Here is an 18,257-nt window from a genome sequence, read left to right as displayed (position 1 = left end):
TTATTTTATCTATCTTGCCTCAACTGACAGGGGTGTGCCTTCCAAGTAACACACAGAGTACACATGAGTGACTTGCTTTCTACTTTCCCTAGTGTAGGACAGTCTTTTATCCATCTTTGCTACTGTAAACTGTGTTCTGCTTCAAGGGACAGTAATCTCATAAGAATTAAGTTATAGTGTTGGCTGCAGGCTGCTGCCACTGGCTGTTTAAAGGGGTGGTTCACCTTTAAGTTATCTTTTAATATGTTATAGAATGTCCTTTTCCTAGTAACTTTGCAATTGGTCTTCATTATTAATTTTTTTTTATACTTTTGAATTATTTGCCTTGCTTTTCTGCCTCTTTCAAGCTTTTAGATGGGGGGTCACTGACCCTGGCAGACCAAAAATATTGCTCTCTGAGGCTACAATTTTATTGGTATTGTTACATTTTATTACTTATCTTTCTATTCAATCCTTCACCTATTCATATCCCAGTCTCTCATTCAAAGTACTGCTTGGTTGCTAAGGTAAATAATACACTAGCAACCAGATAGCCACAGAAATTCCAAACTGAAGAGCTGCCAAACAAACATCAATGTCTAAATCATGCTAAAAGTTACTTTAAAGGTGAACTACTCCCTTAACTTACACTTCGGAAGAAAGTAGGCAAATAATCCAGTGGCTTGCATGAGTTACTTGCCCTTCGATATCTTATTTGTTCAATGCTATTAAGACCCGCAGATTGTGACACATATCAAAAAGTATATAATCAAATGAACAGCACTGAAATAAATGTTTGGCACTTTATAAAAATATTCTAACTTTTTTAGAGAAACACGTCATTGCACGTTGTGTTTATGGTCAGTGATACATTTCTACTAAGCAATAAAATAACCCAAAACAAAAAGAAACAAAAACATTAGACCCGTATTAGATATCTATATATATATATTAGCATGTGTTGATGTCCTGTTTGGTTTAGTTTTTGTGGAGGGTGATTCGATGGCAGAGATGATAATGGTGAATGAAAGGCAAAATAAGTTCCTGGTGTGATGAAACTAAGCCCAGGAATATATGTGTGTCTTTGAGTCCACTGATTGTAATGAAGTCATAGGCTGTAGCCACAAACATTTGTGTGGCTGTTACCAGTTAGTTCAGTGCCTCTTCACATTATGGTCACAGTGATCAAACCTCCCGGGATCAGAGACAGAGTTCATCCTTCTGGTTCGTGAAGTTCCGACTCCCAAATGGGCACACCCTGACTTCTCAATTGTATAACCAAAGTGGCCATGGATTGTAAACGGTTATAAAGTTCGGCAAACTTTCTGCAAAGTTTCATTCACTTTAACAACTAAGTGGTTATTCTTTAGCACCCCGTTTCAGGCTCAAAGGCCACTTTGTGGACAATCATTTGCTCTTTTTACTGAACTGGACAACTGAAGGCGTTTGACTTGTGTGGAATATTCAAATGACCCCCAAGCTCAGAAAGCTCACATGGTAAGTTCTCGTTAATATAGGATTTGAAAATGCCACAAAAATTCGACTTGACGAGAAATAGGTTTCCAGTTCCAGAAGATCAGAAGTGTAAATACCAGGGAATCAAGAAAATGAGGTCAACTCTGAGGTCAAAAGAAGAGAGAGCAAATATGCCATGCACTCAGTATAAAGAGTACAGTCAACCTAATTAGTAAAGGGATTTCCATCATAAGGCAATGGCCATATCCTTGGAAATAACATGGAAATAGTTTCTATCAGTGGTAAAGGTATCAAGCGTGGCCTTGAACATCTGAACCGCTCATGGCACAAATCCAGGCTTATTTTAGCAGGGATCACAGATATGACAGAAGGAAATGCTCTTGGTCTATTAGATCAGAGTGGAGACTATAGACTTCTAGGAGATAATTGGTTGAGTAAGAACAGGTTGAAGCAATTTAAAGCAAAGATTTCAGGAGGAAACCTTATATTTATTTTGGAATTAGTTGCAGTGGGTGATGCACTTTATACCATGTACGGCCTGAACATCAGAGTTAGCTGTAACACTTATTGCCTAAAGTTTCCTCTTATTTGCTATATTTTCATGACTCTTTCTTAGGCGTCCATCTTAAAATTATGGTTCAACACAATGTAAAGTGCAGAATCCTTGAAGGTTTTTGGGTTGGAATCCTTCTAATATTACCAAATCTGCTTCTTAGGCTACTATTTGTTAGATCATCAGCCCCATTTATAATAACATTCATTTCTTTGTACAAGTAGTCCTCAACATTTATTTACTGTACTTTTTAATACCAAAGATTCTGAGGATATGTGGTGGGATACATTTATCTAGGTTACACGATATCCACCCCATGTAATGCATCGCTTAACATGGACCCTACTGATTTCATTATTTCCACAGTCACAGTCTTACTTGGATCTTCTTTTCTGTTTCATGGAGCAAAGTTTATCCCCAAAAGATTAAACAAAAGAAAGTTGCCATTTCTGCATTTTGTGTTGTAGTCAATGTTTATCTTAACTGATATGCAGAGCTGCTATCTAATCCTCATTGAGCTACACCGTTATAAGCATTCCTTGTGGATTTGGCACAACTACATTTGTGCTTTTACAGCTTGCGTTTAATTATGTTTCAGTAAGGCATCCCACACTATCTTCTTGGTATAATTATGCCTCATTCAGTACATAGTTGGTTTGGTTTTGGCAATAATTTATTTATGGGTTTGATAAGCTGTGCCATAAATGTATGGTTATTATTGTGCCAAACATTAGGGTTACACCGTACTCTGAGCTCAACATGTGTTGGACATTTTGGCTGTCTTTAGGTATTTATGCTAAATTGTACATTTTTTAAAATTACGATTGCTGTCATTCAGAAAGGCTTGCCTTAGGGTACTGCCTTCCAAAGCCTAGGCGTAGTGTAGTCATGAGCGCCCAAGCACCTCACTTGCTTAGGTATTACATTGAGTCATGTTGTCTCACACTCTCCAGGCTGATCAGTTTCCATTCTTTCTGTTTTACAATGGACAATTTTTGTTGTGTAAGCTGTGGGAAAGACTCTCAGGCTCTTTCTCTCTCTTTCATCTGTGATTCATGTTCATGGTCAATTTTAGAAGAAGACTTTGCTCTCTCGTCTGTCCTCAGATGTGATCTCAGCATGTAAAGTCCTCAAACGCACCACGCACTGCATGGTGAGGCAGAATGTTGGCTGTATAACTCATTCCTGCTGGGTGACCTCTTACTCCTTCACATGGAGCCTGAAATTAGATGAGAGTCTTTTATTACTTTGACAATAGAGTAAGGAAATGTTTCTTACTTGGTGAACCAACAATATTGAAAAAAAATTAGAATGTACACATTTGTTGTAATTCTACCCACATAAGGCTACTAATTTAATCTGCTTTGGCAAGTAGTTTTTATGCCATTAGAACGACAAATAAAATGTTTGCCAGGGACCCTTATGGGTAATTATAAAGAGGGTTTATTTCTCACATGGCGCTTTACATCATCCAAACTCAGCGTTACTCCTTTGTCGTTGTTGTTGCGTTTTGAGTCTTTCCCACATTTTGCTCCTCCACAGAGTTTGTATCTCAGCACCTTAAAGAAAAGAGTATGTATCAATCAACAAATCAAAAAATATATTATTTAATAGCAGCTCCATCAATCATTTCGTTTTTGTGGTTTTCATTTTTCAGAAATCATGGACCTACACCACAAGGCAGAAATGCCAGCTTTATAACATCAAGGTGAGTGTCTTTATTGACAATGCAGACCAGGCCTTAAAAATGTCTGTAACCACACAGGGTGTGGATTTGCCTCTTTTATGTCTCTTTTTATATCTAAATAAACCATTTTAATAAAATATACTTTTTTAGTAGTATGTGCCATTGTGTAATACCAAATAGAAAAGGGCACACATACATGTTAGGTTGCATCAGCCAATTGACAGAGTTCTGTCTTTTACTCCCACGCTACTTCCTGTTACAGTTAGAGCTGCATTATTTCCTGTCAGCTGATCTTTGAGGGAGCACACAGCCCATCACAAAATGGTGGCTCAAGGGAAAAGATGGAATATGACAATGTTTACTTATATATACAGTATATCACAGTTTGGTAAAACTCTTTAATAGGTCACTTGATATGATCTAAACTGTCTGTTGGTTAAGGATTCATTCTGGGGGTATAGTCTTCCTTTAACAAAGATGCTAAATACATGATATTATAACAGCCTTTACTATATCACTAATCAGAATTATACTTCTGTTACTTAAACGAGTGAGCCAAACCTGGTAATCACTGTGCTACAATACAATACAAACAAGTCTCCTGGCTTTTCCCACTGGTATGGTAATATATATTCATCTTTAGCTTGAGAGAACAAACAAATCAGGTTTTTTTTTTTTCAAAATACCCCCATTTTTACTGGGTAGAGTTCTCATAATTTCTCTTTTTACAAGTCACTGCTTTAGGCAATGTTACACTACTCACTTTCCTGGCTGTGCTTACATGCAGAGGGAAGTTACCAAATGAAGGCATTGCCCTATTTTCAGTAAGGCACAAGGACGAGTTTCAAGAAAGAGATTCACCCATTAACTCTACTGGATGAATTTTCTCAGCAACCATAACTGGAATCTTAGGCTTTGCACTGTACTCGTGGCTGAAGGTACTACCCCAATATTGGTAAAAAAAATATACTTCCTCATAAATATCCAACCTTAAACCTTCAGCTGTCCCTATACATGAGCAAGATTCTAGGGAGACAATGGATGAACCTTTTCAACAACACTTTATCCAACTCATAATGTAAATCTTTACCCTCGCATTGTGCTCATGGCTTCATACTTGGCCCAATCTTAAGGTCCCCATAAATGGGCCGATTGTAGCTGCCATTATCGGTCCCCTAGACCGGTTTGGCAGCTTATCGGCCTGTGTAGGGGCAGCAACGACGGGCCTGCCCGACTGATATCTGGCCTGAAATTGGGCAGATATCGATTGGGCAGGTTAAAAGATTTAGTCGGATCAGGGACCGCATCGGCTCGTTGATTCGGTCCCGAACCGACTGCGCCCATTGCCATCTTTATAATTTGATTATTTGGCCCCAGAGCCAAATGATCAAATTAGTCTAAATTCACCCAATATCGCCCACCCGTAGGTGGGGATATCGGGAGAAGATCTTGCCACCTTTAGTTAAAAACAAAACTCATAAATGTCTAGCCTGAGACCTTTGGCTGTCCCTACACTGTCTAAGTGAGATTTAGCAGAGACACTCACTAATGAATTCCCTTGGATGTCAAAGATTCATCCAACTCACCATAGCATGAACCTGTATTGTAGTTATGGCTGAAACTTTGGACTCCAATCTTAAAAAATAATAACTTCAACCCTTGACTGTCACAGGGGTATTGTGACTGGTAGTTACAACTATAATCTGCTTTTGTACTTTTCTTAACATTGTTTCACTTGACTGCGCCACTATAATGCTTGGGGCCCTAGGTAAATGCCTTGCCTCCCTCACCTTAAAACCAGCCTAGATGAATGTAAGCAAAGGCATTTTCTTTGTCGCGATTTCCTATTCTCCCTCTGTTCTTGTATATTATATAGAAACTGTATCCAATTATAATGTTGAAGACTGGAGTCTTCTTAAAAGAAAAGAAAAGCTCTTTTAATACAAACTTTGAAACAACAAAGTAAAATTAAAAAAAATTTAAGGGCTGAAAGAAGCTGCTTGCTTTTTTTTTTTAGGTCAGTAGGTGGCTAGTTATCTTCCATTAGAGTTTCTGCACAACTCAGCATTCTTACCTCGTAGGCATAATCAAAGAGTTCGAGAACAGTCAGAATACTTGCTCCAATAAACAGGCCCATCTGTCCTCCAATGTCACCTATCAGAAGAAAAAGCAGCTCGAATGAAAAGGCAGAAAGGGCAGAGCAAGTGTTTTTGGAAGATAATACAGCGGCTATATAAAAAGATCAGAGGGAGGAAAGTGCAGAAATGCAGAGTAAGGAGCACAGATCAGATCAGCGCAAAAGGGCAACAGCACAAAGGAGAAAAATGCAAGATATGGAAAGCAGAAAATGTATGCACAGTATAGGTGGAATAAGAAATTGAAATGAGAGCCCCATGTTGGGGAGAGAGATAGCAACATTGCTAACATGTCTCTGGGGGAATAGGAAACACTGAATGTTTTAGCGCAGGCTGCAGTATGGGAGGGACAGCACAGCAGGTGGGTAGGGGCCGGTGATACACAGAGAGAAGGACAACGTTCAGTATTTGATCATTCGGTAAACAGGGCTCTAGGAAAACAAAGCATAATATACAAGTATGGACTGAGGCAGATTTGTGTGCCAAAAATATATCAATAAAAACTAATGGCAAGATTTCCTTTTGGTGCAAATTCTTTATGTAAAAGCTCCAAGTGCCCTGTTAATAAAAGTACATACAGCAGTTACACTAGACTTATATGGCAAAATAACATTACATTAGTCTATTGACGTGTATGGGAAGAAAGCCACACAAATCTAATAAAGTTGTATAGAAAAAGGTTAGTTAGTAAAACTGGGCAATTTCTACACAGCTTTCCTAGACGTGCAAGGATTTTAACTTCTTTTTTGCCTTGTGGCTTCTCAGTAGCTTTAAGGCTCATAGAATTTGCCTTTACACCTTTACAAATATGCCCCAGTGACCTTAAACATTTCCAATTTATAGTGTAAAATGAAGAACAAATAAAGATACAGAAGCATAAAGCCCAGAATGTCCAACTTATTACCCTCCACATGTAAAAGTACAATTACTAGCATCACACTATACTTATATATATATATTATCTGGAAGCACAGAGTGATATGGGAAGGCAGAGGTACATAAAGACCACAATGTGGCCAGTCATTCATAAAAACACAACAACTGCAATGTTTGGTTAGTAAGATGCCTCACCCAGTAGTCCGGCCACCTCGTATGCTTTCTTCTGTTCAATAGTTTCATAGTTTAGGGCTTCGAAGAAGATATCAAGAACCAAAATATTCTCCCTATTAGAAAGAGATCAGGTGCTAAGAAAGGGTACAATATGGTGAAAGAGAATATCATGTATTATTGTCAGTGAGATTGGGATTGGGTTTTATTTAAATGGGAAGATGTCCCCTTGTTTTGTAGGCTGGGTTTTTATGTTGAAATTGGCAAATATGACTGCTTCATTAATGCTTGCAAAGAATTATCCAGTTGTGTTTATTTGCAATTACTAGTGTGTGGAAACGGTAATACTGCTTGTCTTGGTGAGACTGAAAGTTACCTATAAACACCAGGCTGGACTGGGAATCAAAATAGGCCCTGGCATTTCAAATAAACAGAGGCCCAAACAGCCCTCCCCACCAGCCGAATAGGGACTGTCTATGGCTTCTTCCAGCAGCCCCTCTGGCATTTGCCAGAATTAACAGATTGCCAAGCTGGGCACTAATAGCCCATTCTGAGGCAGGCAAAATGGCTACGCTACTCATACAGGCCGAGCACATTTACTGAAAGGCAAACAAACCAATGACAACAAGCGAAGTATGTAGCAACATACTGTAATTATGTTGCCATACCCAACACAGCAATGCTTATTAAAAGTCATTACAGATGCTTTCAGTCAGTGCTGGGCAGTGAAGGCATAGAGTCATAGCCCAGCTTTTTGGGGCATCCATGTTATAGTTGTCCCATTACCAACTTCTCAGCAGTGGAACTTTTCCACTCATTCAGAGTTACCATTGGCCTCCTTGTGGCTTTTTTGACTGACACCCTGCCTACCCAGTCACAACATTTTGGTGGCCGTAACTTTACCATATTATTTTTATTTGCTAATGCTCTTTTTATAACCCAACTCTAGAAAATTATCCCAGTCTTATTGCAGTCGCTCATTGGGTTCCTAGATATGTTCCCTAGCAAACTCTGAGTACACAAACATGGGTACAGAATTTATTTTGAGATCATGTGACTCTTCAGTTTCACACAAATGGACTCCAGTTGCAAATATGATTCCTGAATCATTGGTCGTACTGGAGCTTTTTTAGGGGTTTCACAGCAAAGAAGTGGGGAATACAATCAAGACGTTTGACTTTTCATTTGTAAATCATTGTGGAAACAATGCTGATTTGTTTAAACTTCGATGTTTAGGACTATTTTGCATGATTCATTAACATTAATTCCAACTACATCCATTTTAATTCTGGGTTGTAACACAACCAAATGTGGAAATATCCAAGTAGGTAAGTACTTATGCAAAGCGTTGTCTGTCACCAGAATGTTGAATATTCCCCTCAGTAATATATTCTAATACTATGTCTGCAGAGTATGAATGATTAAAACAAATGACCTGAGCAGAATTTAGAGATGCTCTTTGAAAAGGATAGCCAACCACTAAATATACATAACTCCAGCATTCCATTCTGGTAACGAGATGCAGGGAACTGCAGTTTTATAACAGCTGTATCACCAAAGGTTGCCTTTCCCCCACTTAGATATGCAGAAATTATATTTATAGCCAATAAGATAATGGCACATCTAAAGGAAACCCATTAAAAAAGGCCTTTATCCAGTGAAGTACTTTCACTGCCTGTTAATTAAATTACGCATAAAGAAACGTCTGCAACATTTAAGATAAAGTACCGCACTTTATTTTTTTCTCATGGAACTGAAAAAGCTCATTTAGCAGAGCAGCAATACATTTGGCTAGGTTAAAACACATATGAGTGTACAACACCAGTACCTACAGAACTATCTTTGGTATAGCAGTGCCTAAAGCCACTGGACAGGACTGTGGCATTGGGGTAGAATGTATAGTAATAGCCTCTGGGACTGTGGCTGTGGGATAGTAGGGAGAGAGATGGTGCCTATAGTAGCAGTGGGATAATAGCCTCTGGGAAGGGACTGTGGCTGTGGGATAGCAGGTATAGTAGGGAGAGATGGTGCTTATAGTAGCAGTGGGATAATAGCCTCTGGGAAGGGACTGTGGCTGTGGGATAGCAGGTATAGTAGGGAGAGATGGTGCCTATAGTAGCAGTGGGGGGATAATAGCCTCTGGGAAGGGACTGTGGCTGTGGGATAGCAGGTATAGTAGGGAGGGATGGTGCCTATAGTAGCAGTGGGGTGATAATAGCCTCTGGGAAGGGACTGTGGCTGTGGGATAGCAGGTATAGTAGGGAGGGATGGTGCCTATAGTAGCAGTGGGGGGATAATAGCCTATGGGAAGGGACTGTGGCTGTGGGATAGCAGGTATAGTAGGGAGAGATGGTGCCTATAGTAGCAGTGGGATAATAGCCTCTGGGAAGGGACTGTGGGCTGTGGGATAGCAGGTATAGTAGGGAGAGATGGTGCCTATAGTAGCAGTGGGATAATAGCCCTCTGGGAAGGGACTGTGGCTGTGGGATAGCAGGTATAGTAGGGAGAGATGGTGCCTATAGTAGCAGTGGGGGGATAATAGCCTCTGGGAAGGGACTGTGGCTGTGGGATAGCAGGTATAGTAGGGAGAGATGGTGCCTATAGTAGCAGTGGGATAATAGCCTCTGGGAAGGGACTGTGGCTGTGGGATAGCAGGTATAGTAGGGAGAGATGGTGCCTATAGTAGCAGTGGGGGGATAATAGCCTCTGGGAAGGGACTGTGGCTGTGGGATAGCAGGTATAGTAGGGAGAGATGGTGCCTATAGTAGCAGTGGGGGGATAATAGCCTCTGGGAAGGGACTGTGGCTGTGGGATAGCAGGTATAGTAGGGAGAGATGGTGCCTCTAGCTGTTAATAAATAAGTTATTACCTGTGAATATAAAGCAAAAGGCCAAAATTAAAAATGTATGGGTACTTTTTAGACTGGAATATAGATGTGACATTTGAAATAATAATCCCAGGATGCTGCTGGCTCAGATAAAGGTGTCAAGGGCACCATTAGTGGTATGCTTAATTATGATTCTATACTATATGTTACTTATCCCTAATATAATTCTCACTGAGGGAGTAGATACTTGGAATTGCTTCGTGGGCACAGGAATATTGATGCCATTCTATGCAGGTGGCTAGTGTGTAGAAAAGGAATAGTTAACTGGACCCACACATGACAGTTTCTGGCCTTGATTTGCTCTCAAATGATCAAACAAACATGCATGGCAGATTATTACTGCACCCACCAATATGGTTCCTCTCCTGCTGCCTACTTGAATGAACAATTGCCCAGTCATTCTATTATTGAACTGAAACTCCCAGCATTCCCCACTAAAAAGCAGCTGCTAGGGACTTTAATCAGGCTTAATGGAAATCCCAAACTGCGCACCTATGAACCCACGGGACATTCATGCATTTCACAACTGTATTTACTGTATCATGGTTCCTCTTTACTTTCATCAGTCATTTGGTCATTTGGATGCATGGGATGTCCATGGTGCTGGTACTGAGTGATCTATCAGCAATTCATTTCCTCTCCTGAGAAACAATCCTTTGCTCTGAATCTAATTTCTTGGTAAATGAGAACAAACCAGGTTTGTGGGAAAACATACAAAGAGGCTTAGAGAATCCTGATATATGGGTTTATATTCTCAGAGGCAGGACCAGCAAAACTGCAGCTTATGATCCCCAGACAAATGGGCCCAGTTTAGGATATTTGCCTTAGGCCCCCTGAATCGCAGGGACCCCTTGAGTAGAAGCACAAAACTAATATGCTGTGCGTTAGATATATATTGTATGTATTAGGAATGTCCAAATGCAACATCGTCTTTTGGTGCAACAAGAGCTGAGGTGTCACAGCACTAAATGACAGAATTTGCATCCCTTAGATTGGGGCCCTCACGCCTGCAATGCCAGGGGCCCTCACATCTCTAAATCCAGCCCTGTTTATAAACATACCAAAGCAGCACACATTTTTAATCAAAAACCTTAATGCACAGATTGTTGCCGACTGGAAGGCAGAACAGCAGGACTCAAATCAACTGGGACTTTAAACAGAACAATTGGCAGGCAGAGCTATAACAATAGGCTTGAAATATTAACCATACAAATACTGCCTGACAGAGCTTTCAGTACTGAAGGCCATGGTCTCAGGTGGGAATCTTCCAGCTGACTGGGTATCTGAACCGCTATATAGTTGCGGCATGGGTGACACAACCTACAAATGGCACCGTGTTCACTACAGACAATAAATCACATAGTTTGGCTATGATCGAAGGGGATTCTAATGTGCTGATTGTGGGAAAGTGTTTATAGCTGATTTAATATGAATACATATTAATAATCAGTTTCAAATTTTCAATAGGTTCTCTCCCAAAAACAGATTATGCGGGGAGACTATCTATTTGCTCTTGCAGATAATCATGGAAGCCTATGATGGAGGTTGGTTAGTGCAAGGCCTTGGGTGAACCCTTCTTTGATGTCATTCTTGGAACTACGGCTTGCAACCTTGTTATAAGCTAAGGGGTGGCCCTGGCTAAATGCCAGCCCTCAACATGGAGCTTAAACCAAATAAGTCAGACAACCATATAGTTCCCAGATTTCCAAAGTAAAATCCGGGGACAGGAAAAGGCCTGTGTTGTACACAACGCATCATGCACAATTTGTATGCAACACCCAATTTTTGGCCATGCCCCCATAGCTGCACACCCACTCAGCATCAGAGCCACATATTTTCATCTCAACACATTTCCCTAGACAAGCTCCAAAATATTTTTTACACATTCCTTTCTTCAGAAAAAGACAAGCTGATGCAGGAAGTTTGGTGGACGTGGGAGGAGGGAAGGGGATCAGGTGACAGAAAATTACTCCTTCCTTCCTCTTCCCTAGAACAGTAATGATTGGATGTGGGGCAGCTCTGTTGCTATTGGGACAGCTGGGGACTGAAACGGGGACTGATGTTAAACTTAGGTCAATTCAAAGTATATAGAATATACAGATATACGGACGGCCCTTGGTATGAATGTACTGCATTAATCAGACAGCGACGTTTCAGTCGACTTGCCCACCTAATGGGGCCTTCAGTTGTTCCTACCTGCTGGCAATTAGCTGGGGTTAAATAAAGCATCTCCACTACCCCTTACAATTCCAAAATGATTTTCAAACAATATTTGACAGCATTAATTATTTCACACAAAACGAAAAGGCTTAATGTCTAGAGATGCTGGCACAGAGAAAGCCAGGGAGTCTTTCTTAATTACTTTTAGCTGTGAAGGTTAATGGAGATGATGGGAATAAAGAGCTTAGTACATTTTTGGCAGAGATTCCTACTGTTCCACCTGTCTTACTGTCTCATAGCACATAGAAGCACATCCCTTTATTCCCTGTCCCACCAGGAGACCCAGAAAGATGTTTCAGTTTACCTTACAGAGCCCTGCATTGATGGTCAAAAAATATTTATACCACAAACTTGCCAGATCTCTGTCATTGGCTGACCATAAAGCAGAGGGGCCACACTTCTCTAATTGATTGTTTCTCCCAATGCTCAACCATTGAGGGTGCTCAAAAATGACTTCAGTAATTCATTGCACTAAATCAGTGCTGTTTGGGTATTTGTGTGTGTGTGGCCAAACTGCATAAATATATAAAGAAACTGGGCCTGTGTGGCCGGCAGTATATACTATTAGATGTCATTCACTGGGCCAGGATTAGTGATGAGTAGAGTCTATGCATAGCAGAAAGAAAATATATACAGGTATAGGATCTATTATCCTGAATGTTTGGGAACTGGGGTTTACCAGATAAGGGATCTTTTTGTAATTTGGATCTCCATACTTTATCTACTAAAAAATCAATTAAAGATTAAATAAGGCCAATAGGATTATTTTGTCCAACTAATATGGGTCCATGCAGTACAAGGTGCTCTTTTATTACTATAAAGAAATATGTTTAAAAATTTTGAATTGATCCAATTAAAAAAAGGAAAGGAGATGGCCTTTCCATAATTTGGAACTTTCTGGACAATGGGTTTCCAGAGTACAGATCTTGTACATGTATCTATATGCTAGACGCACTAGAAGAGCCTAAATTCTGATTTTTGCGACCCTGGTAACCTGTAGCTGTCCCCGGTAAGGCTGAAACTCTCCGCATCCCCCTGCAACTCCCGACAGGGACTCTACCATTTCAAAATGTCCCAGGATTTTGTTCTGTTAAGAAATAAACCCAGTTTTCATAAAAATACAGATTTCATTTTATTTTACTATGCTTTCTTAGGAACATTTCCTGGGTCCCTGTGAAAAAATAACTGTAATGAAAACATGTAATGAAATTATCATTAGTATCTAAGCTCCTGGGACCCCCAGCTGTCACGGAATCTGCCTCACTGTTGTTATGCCCCAATTATCTTTTTCTTTTAATCACAGCATGGTTTTAATTAAAGGAGAAATCAAGTTAATCAAAGAATTAGGCAAGAAATGTTACACCTGCAAGAATATTTTCATTAAAAGCAAAATATGCTCCGTGCCTTCCGTATAGTTGCACTCGGTGCTGCTCAGTCCTCCCTGCCTTCCCCTCTGAATTGTGCGCCGCTGAGCCTATTGCCGTAGGGGAAACCTGGAGCTACCGACACCTCCTGAGCAGGCAGCAGTAGCTTCAGGTTCCCCTTCGTGCCCAGAGCACCTAAAGGTTCCGGCACAGGCGTTACTTGCATGTTGAGCAGCAGAAATGATGCCAAACCAAATTCCCAGCAACTGTGCCCAATTTGCAAAAAAACGAGCCCAGCTGAATCGAATGCTGTTGTGGTAGGGCACAGTGCAATTGTGTCAGGAGCACTGACCGGAATTCTAGGAAAAAATGCTGCATTGTGGGAAAAAACATGGTGATTGCACTTTGCTCACTGCACTTGCTAACATACATGTGTTTTGGGGTTTTGTACTAGTCCAAGTCCACCACAGCCCTAGAGTTGCTACCTGGCCAGTATTTAATTGGCCTAGCTGGAAAATCTCCAGATAGGGCCGGTGATGGTAAATTTGTAATACCCTATAAAGCCCTTCCTTTTCTCACCTTCTTCGCTACCAATCAGCCAATAAAATTACCTTTCCCCCTACCAATTTCCTGTCCCTTAAGTCATAGCCCCACCCCCAAACTACATCACAGTCCAACCCCGTCCCCAAAGGCCAGTACTACAAATAAAGACCCTACACAGCCCTTTAGCAGTGAAGATGCCCTCAGTAGCTATTACTGCTTGTCATGAGGGGGTACAGGAATTTCACTATATATAATACAGCATTTTTACCCATATTCTTTTTAGTAATAATAATAATTATAATAAACATTTTTAGAGCATTTCTCCTGTGGGACTCAAAGCGCTTAATACATTACGGATTGGAGAGACGCATTTTTTTTAGACTTTAGTTCTCCTTTAAGCAGCTTCAAGGTGAGTAGGTTCTGTAGTGAAGCAAAGAGGAGTAATTCAAGTACACTGATAGCAAACTAATACAAATGAGACCTGGAATTATAAACAGCATGCAATTATTTTCATGTTTTATTCTATGGTTTCCAGCAAAGTGAGCTAAGCATACACATATTCAGTAAGCCCAAATTACCCAGCAGCAGTAACACTATGACTATGGAATACAGGCCATACAATACACTGCATGGAAGCCAACAGCCTGGCTTTTATTCACTTGCAATGCCTCTTTGCTGAATATAATGTTATTATGGAAATTCAACATAAATATAATAATCTAGAGAACAGGGTCTCACACAGGCTTATTTGCACAAACAAGAAAAAAGGAATCCCAAAGTACGAATGCTATTTACATGCCAAGTACAGCCATTAGATCCAGTTGCTGTACTGCAGGTTGTAATGGGGCACATCTACCATTATCTTGATTTTTATTACATACGGTGGTTTTCTGACTTAAGGTTTGAGCCTCCAGCTTCAGAACAGGGCCCCTCTTAGATCATACATGTATAAAACCAGTTGTATGGGTTGGGATCCTGTATTCAGAAACCTGTTATCCAGAAAGCTCACATGGGGCCCACTGTAAGCAAATTATTCCCTTTATCTCTGTAACAATGAAACAGTGCCTTGTACTTGATGGTAACTAAGCTGGATGTAACCATATTGGTACCTAAACAATCCTATTGGGATTATTTCATGTTTAAATGTTTCTTAGCAGATTTACAGTGTGTGATCCAAGTTTTGGAAGGATCTCTTATCTCGAAAACCCCAGGTCCCAAGCGTTCTGGATAATAGATTCTACATTCCATACCTGTATATCAGTCATCCATAGTAACAAGCAGTGTCAGACTGTGTTACATTTTTACTCTCATGTAAAATATTGGGAATGGCCACCCTGGTATCCCCCTGGGCCAGTCCAATGCTGGCAACAATATCTATAGCAGCAAATAATTGTTCTACACAAATCTTATGACTTAAGTAGGTCATCTGGGGCTATCTCTAAGGGCAAAATATTTTTTATCCTAAATGGCCTTCAGGCTTCTCCTCAGTCAAGGCCCTGGGGCCCCCTAGGGAAGCAGCCCCACAGTTTGTAAGCCACTGCTCTAGAATCATGATACTTACACACAAACTGTATGTGGGAATTCTCATGGTACATACGCTACTGGGTATACAGCATGACTTCATCACTATATATATTTATGGCTGTACCCCCTCCCCTCAAGTTTGTATGGCATTACTGCGTTACACTGAACTGCTAAGTGCAATAATTACCACAAAGAGACAGAGCATAATAATGGCTTGCCCTATAAGTAACACCAAAAAAACCTGGCACCACAAACAGTGAAGAATATTTATTGCCTGTACATGGTGTATTCCATTACTTACCCATGCTACTTGAGCTGCTTTAAAAGGTTTGTGTCCAGCTCTAAGTTTTTTAAATTTCAGTTGCTACCCATTAAGTTGGGTTATGTGACAACACCACAAAGTTGTTTCAAAGTCTATTCAGTTTAAAGGTTTTCCATCCCTCAGGTCATGCCATTTTATTAGCCAAAGGGTGCATCTGGCACACATGCGGGGCCTTGGTTTATAAATGTATTAATATTCTTTGATTGGGTCTGCATTACCCCAGTTACTGAGCAACAATAGCATTTTTACAACTTTTTTGTCATTATTTTTCAGGGCCACTCCAGAGCAGCAGGCTAATGCCTCGCAGTGTGTGCTCCATGTAGCCACAGCGCCTGCGCTACAAGCAAGCCATCACTCCATGGGATTCCCAGTCTGGGTATGAATAAAGCATTTTTTAAGACAGATATTGCATGAGATTGCATGAGATTAAATGGTGAGATGATAATAATAATAATAATTAGAGCGCCTATAAAATCACATGCTGTGCTCATAGAATGAAAGGTGCCCTGTAATCACCTGTACACTGAATGCCAATGAGCGGGCGCGCTGATTAGATCACTTCAATGCCTGGTGCACTGTAAATGTCACCACAAGGAAGGCGGCCTGTGCCATTGATTTCTCTTTCAGCAGCAAACCCAAAGGTGTGGGGGGGGGGGTGCTGAGTCAATAAACTCTATGTGGCATAAATCACTGCAGCCGAACAGAGTCTTTGTGGGGGAATACAAATAGAGCCTGATATAACCATTAATGCAAGTGGGAACTATGGGGCAGCCAGGAGTTAGGCATGGGCCCCTGAGGGTAATATTGGGGCCATAGCCGAGGTACAGAATAGAATGTCCAACCTTAGGCTGTTGATGGAACATGAGCATTAATGTTGCTGTGCAACTATAGCTTAAGCAGTACAATATGTGCTTTGGGCTTTTGATATGTTTTTCCAACCAAGGTGTCCCATTGGGTAGTATGAGTGCCCAAAGAGAAAAAGAAAGCCAGCACCTGTTTATGGTATCTTCAATTAAAAGGGAACTTTCCTAGCTATAAACATTCACTCAGACTTTAGTGGATATTTCATGAATCTGTTATATTTGTTTTATTAGACTTTTTGTCATATCATTGGGTTATATGTGCACCAGGGCTTTAGAGTCGGTACACAAATCCTTTGACTCGACTCTGACTCCTCAGTTTATGGTACCACCGACTCTGACTCCTCAGTTTATGGTACCACCGACTCTGACTCCTCAGTTTATGGTACCACCGACTCTGACTCCTCAGTTTATGGTACCACCGACTCTGAATCCTCAGTTTATGGTACCACCGACTCTGAATCCTCAGTTTATGGTACCACCGACTCTGAATCCTCAGTTTATGGTACCACCGACTTTGACTCCTCAGTTTATGGTACCACCGACTCTGACTCCTCAGTTTATGGTACCACCGACTCTGACTCCTCAGTTTATGGTACCACCGACTCTGACTCCTCAGTTTATGGTACCACCGACTCTGACTCCTCAGTTTATGGTACCACCGACTTTGACTCCTCAGTTTATGGTTCCACCGACTCTGACTACTCAGTTTATGGTACCACCGACTCTGACTGCTCAGTTTATGGTACCACCGACTATGACTCCTCAGTTTATGGTACCACCGACTCTGACTCCTCAGTTTATGGTACCACTGACTCTGACTGCTCAGTTTATGGTACCACCGACTCTGACTGCTCAGTTTATGGTACCACCGACTCTGACTGCTCAGTTTATGGTACCACTGACTCTGACTGCTCAGTTTATGGTACCACCGACTCTGACTGCTCAGTTTATGGTACCACCGACTCTGACTCCTCAGTTTATGGTACCACGACTCCAACTTCGACTCCAGGTACCCAAAATTGCTTCTGACTCCACAGCCCTGCTGTGCACTCCCGCTATCTAACAGTTTTTCCTGCTGCAAGTAGCTCAGTCATGCTGCTTGGTAGTTGGCCAGTTAGCACAGACTCACTCTGAAGGCATTGATTTGGCTTAGATCACACAGAGTGTTTCTCTGGCAGCAATTTACTGCTTCCCGCAGTCCAAGTGGCTCCCACTAGTCAACGGGAGCTGCCGGGTTCATCAGGGGGTGTTTTTTGCCAGCTAAACAATGCCAGGGGAGAATCTGCCCCATGTGACTTTACCTTAGATCAGGTGACTCAGCATGGGTTAGTTATTTGCAGCAGAAACAAATGTTAGGTGTTCACAAATAAAACCTATTTATTAACCATCCTCTAGTCTTTTTGTTCCTGAGAACTATCGCTTTCTTGCTGCCACTGAGAGAGTTAAAACAGGAAACTCACCATGTAACAGCCTGATTTTAAATTACAATATAAAAGCTGTGAATATCAGAAAATGGCACTTTAAATAGAAAAGCACAGTTTGACCTTTAGATATACATGATGATATTATTCTGCAATCAGACATCCAGGCTTAGGAAAGAACAGCAATTCCCCCTCCCACCAAGGGATCCTGCCACACAGGGACGTGCTATTAACTT

The 18,257-nt window shown here is 41.0% G+C and overlaps 1 protein-coding gene across 2 annotated transcripts in view; it reads right to left on the bottom strand.

Annotated features, from left to right (window-relative positions):
* Positions 1–768: 768 nt before the first annotated feature.
* The window catches only part of asic1 (acid sensing ion channel subunit 1), a 166,894-nt gene continuing 149,405 nt past the window's right edge, over positions 769–18,257 (bottom strand). For both annotated transcript variants that reach the window (XM_031897214.1, XM_004911961.2), the window contains exons 9-12: positions 6,902–6,993; positions 5,770–5,849; positions 3,463–3,567; positions 769–3,227 (exon numbers count right to left, since the gene is read on the bottom strand). In XM_031897214.1, coding sequence (XP_031753074.1) covers positions 3,123–3,227; positions 3,463–3,567; positions 5,770–5,849; positions 6,902–6,993 — 382 coding nt within the window. In that variant the 3' untranslated portion in view covers positions 769–3,122. The remainder of the gene's footprint in view (positions 3,228–3,462; positions 3,568–5,769; positions 5,850–6,901; positions 6,994–18,257) is intronic.

This window comes from Xenopus tropicalis, chromosome 2 (assembly GCF_000004195.4).
Source record: "Xenopus tropicalis strain Nigerian chromosome 2, UCB_Xtro_10.0, whole genome shotgun sequence".
In the NCBI taxonomy this organism is placed as follows: domain Eukaryota; kingdom Metazoa; phylum Chordata; class Amphibia; order Anura; family Pipidae; genus Xenopus; species Xenopus tropicalis.
Note: the sequence above shows the minus strand (reverse complement) of the source record. Positions and strands in the feature narration are given on the sequence as shown.